We start from the raw sequence: 3733 nt of genomic DNA on the forward strand, positions 1-3733 counted from the left end.
ATATCTTGTGATTCTAACATTGGATGAAGGCAATCTTGGTGGTGTTGGAAAGCTAATTCAACGGGTTACAAATTGTATTTTCTGAAAGTGTTGCAATTCTAATATTTACTAGGTCAAAACTGTTTGTCAATAGAAAATTAGATATAAAAATTTGTTTTAGGAAGTTCGATCGATTGAAGTGATGAGGTATGCCAGTACAAATTCTTGAGAGCTTTGATTGATAATTGGATTGTAGTTCGTTTGATTGAGAATACAAAGATTTTTTTGATCAATTGAACTTGCAATAAGGGCAGTTTTATAATTTTTCTTTTCAATGATGCGACCCTACTTCTATTTAAGCTCAATAAGGATGGCCTTAGCCGCCAAAAGTTTATGTATTTTTCAGTTTTCTCAATAAGAAACAGTCATGGAGTACTTTTTCTCCAGTTTTCCTGCAATTCCTTGATTTTTCTTGGATTTGTGGAAGAATTGTGAGTTATTGTGATTGTAGATTCAGCTTCCTACTACCTTATGCTGCATCAAAAATCATTAGTCCCAAAACCTTTAGCTATCAGGAAGTGGGTTGACGGTGTATATCAAGCACACACTAACACTTTATGTGGTCTTTTAATTGTATGTAGACTGTAAATTAATTATGTGCTTCATCATGATAAACAACGTTATAATTGAATTGGTCTTGGCCTGTTATGCTTAATATTAGGCCACTCAAACATTTTTGCCAGCATTTTGTACCTTTTGGAATGCTTATCCACTTAATATTCCTATTCTTTTGCAGGAAGATGGAATTTATTTGATGACAATTATTAAGGGTACTACCAAATACCGTCGTTCAAGGAGGCATGATTTTGTCTCCGATTTTCTCCCTCCTAGTGCGGCAGGACTCAAATATCTCTGTGATCAAGTAATCGGGGAATATGTGGGAGCAACATTTTTTCTCTGCTCTCCTTGATACGAGATTTGTGTGCATGATACCCAAACAAACCTGTGATGCATATTTGAGAGTTAAATCTTAAGATTGAACTTAGGGTGAGGCTAATGGCCGGGAATATGATCCAGTTCAGGGGTGACTTACAAGCACATTGCACCATGATAAGTAAAACTGTTATATGATATCAATTATTGAAAGTTAAGACTATGCTGTGCTGCAGCTAGGTAGAACACAGGATGGCATATGGCCACCCAATGTCCTTAAGATTCCTTGATATCATTTTACCCCTCAAAATTCTGCCACTAATTAGCATATTCCCCAACATCCCGTTGCCAAAATGTGTAATATATGAAATGTTTTTGAATTTCGGTCCCCATAAAATCTTTTTCTAGATGGGTTCTCTAGTTCTAAAGGATTAATCTAAAAAAAACATGTTTCAAGTTTTGATGTATGCCTTTCTTGAACTTAGGAACTGACCTATAAGATATATATTGGCATTATAGCCAATAAACTTTCTAACTATATGTAAAATCCACATTTTTCTTCTCCTTTAATATATTCGTATAGAATGTTGTGGCTATAAAAATCATGAAAATGTTGACACTCAAAAGGCAGCAAAAAATCGTCAGATGAAATAGTACTTCCCAAACATGTCATTGTTTTGCTTAGTGCATTCTATTAATATCATGCCCGGCCTAAGTGTTATCAATTTTATAAAAAAGTTTTAGGTCTTAGGAATAGAACAAGTGCTTTTGAGCATCTTGTTCCTCCCTCATCTTGGTTGATTTATCCTGCTAAAAGGGAAACTAATGTTTGAAGAGTAAAAGTAGCACATGCAAGATCTGGCATCTGTTTATTGTATTCATTCCCTATTGTATGGCATTACCCGATCTCAATTTTTATTTATTTTTTAATGTTTTTGTGAACAATTTGCTTCAATATGCTGATATGATCTCACACATTCATTAGAAAATCTTAAGGGACAAGAGAAATCTCCTCCAGTTTTTTGCCGCTGAATCCATGTTTTGACCCAACCTTTTTCATAAACCCTATGTATTAGTTTTTAACAAAAAGAATATTGGTCTAAACCCCTAATTGGCCAGTCTGCAGCTTGGTTCTCCTAGTCCTACTCATGTTTGAGCTTTGGTTGATCCCCAGCCTGAATCGGCCTTTTTAAGTTACATCCAATCAGATATCTTTGGCTATGTGAGGTTGAAGCTTGATATTACACTTGCATAAATGGCAGGTTTATTCGTTCTGCCTCTGGTTCTGCAATGTTCTCAACTTTGGAAGACGGAAAGATAGTGGAAGGTCTTGCTGGGGTTCCAAATGAAGGTCCTGTGTTATTAGTTGGTTATCATATGTTAATGGGACTTGAACTTGCTCCACTTGTTGAGCGATTTTTGATTGAGAAGAATACTATATATGGTTCGTGGTTTAGCGCATCCAACGTTATTTTTGAGGCCATTCGAGGGTTCATCTTCAGAATTTTTTTTTGGTGATTGGGTGAAAGTGTTTGGTGCAGTTCCTGCATGTCACAGCAAGCAATCTTTTCAAATTGCTTTCAACAAAATCACATGCGCTTCTTTATCCTGGTGGTGCACGTGAGGCTTTGCATTACAAGGTGTGTCAAGTTCCTTGTGTTCATTCCACCTACTTTTTTCCTGCAACTAAAAAACCTTTTGTTTTAACTATCATCTTTCATGCATTAAAATCTGCTTGATCATTATTTACTTTTCAAATGAGTATACCTGCACAGTTATAACAGTAGAAAAACATTTCAATCGGTGAAAATTTCTGAAGTTCTGTTCCATTGGCATATCCCCAAACCTTTACTCGTGCACGTATTCTGTTATTAAGGGAGGATTAAGAGGCGACTAGAGGCCCTCATTGCACTTTTGGTTTTTATATCTGTCTGAATTTTGTTGTTCCAAACTTATGGTGCTTCCATATTGTCAGGGAGAAGATGATATAGCAGAAGTAAGCTTGTGTTTTTGTTCTCACTAACAACTCCTACGATTTTAGTATAAGAGGCTTTTGATGGTGAAACATTACTTTTGTTTTGCATCTTATGTTTTACTATAGCTTTTCTATTATCCATTTTTCTCTCTTTTGTTCCTTCATTTTTACTTATAAATTTAGATAGATAATGTTGATTTAATGCTGTTGGGGAGTCCAAATTCTAGAGTATAGGCAATGGGCTTGTTTGTGGCTCAATAACAGGAGGGAATTGGTTTCCATAGAGTTCTCACAAAGCAGAAAAGTTATACTCAGTGTGGTGAATAAGCAAGACCTGTGAGGTGCATGATCATGGACGAGATTGGCAAATTATTCAAATGCAAATTAGTTTCAACCTGTCACTTGAAGAAACCACACCATAGTACCATAATTCCTAGGGGAAGAAAGTAACAAAAATATTGTTAATTCTAAAATTCCTTAATGATTCATTTAACCCTCGATTTCATTGTTCTTAATTTTATTGAGCTTGATTTTGCTATTAATATTCTACTTTTGGGTTTGTGTTGTTGTTCGCATGTGGCAATTTGTCCTTGATTACAACGACCTAATGAAAATCCCCGTGGTTAATTATCAGATTAGAGATGCTAATCGCAATGCAATAAGAGTGAGGTAATTACTCTATAAGTGATAATGCTATTTAGTAGACTATTATATGACATGATTTTCACTGCCATGTTATCCTAATCGTATGACAGTGTTATAGCAGTCTACTAAATAGCGTTTTACATAATTCCAAAAACTAGAGATGCTAGCCACTTCTCTATTCTAGTAGCATGGATTCAAACT

The 3733-nt window shown here is 35.3% G+C and overlaps 1 protein-coding gene across 1 annotated transcript in view; it reads left to right on the forward strand.

The window, feature by feature from the left end:
- The first annotated feature begins 3474 nt into the window (after positions 1-3474).
- LOC132172827 (phytyl ester synthase 1, chloroplastic-like) overlaps positions 3475-3733 on the forward strand; it is a 1499-nt gene continuing 1240 nt past the window's right edge. The window contains exon 1 of the mRNA XM_059584396.1: positions 3475-3556. Coding sequence (XP_059440379.1) covers positions 3495-3556 — 62 coding nt within the window. The 5' untranslated portion in view covers positions 3475-3494. The remainder of the gene's footprint in view (positions 3557-3733) is intronic.

This window comes from Corylus avellana, chromosome ca2, assembly GCF_901000735.1.
Source record: "Corylus avellana chromosome ca2, CavTom2PMs-1.0".
In the NCBI taxonomy this organism is placed as follows: domain Eukaryota; kingdom Viridiplantae; phylum Streptophyta; class Magnoliopsida; order Fagales; family Betulaceae; genus Corylus; species Corylus avellana.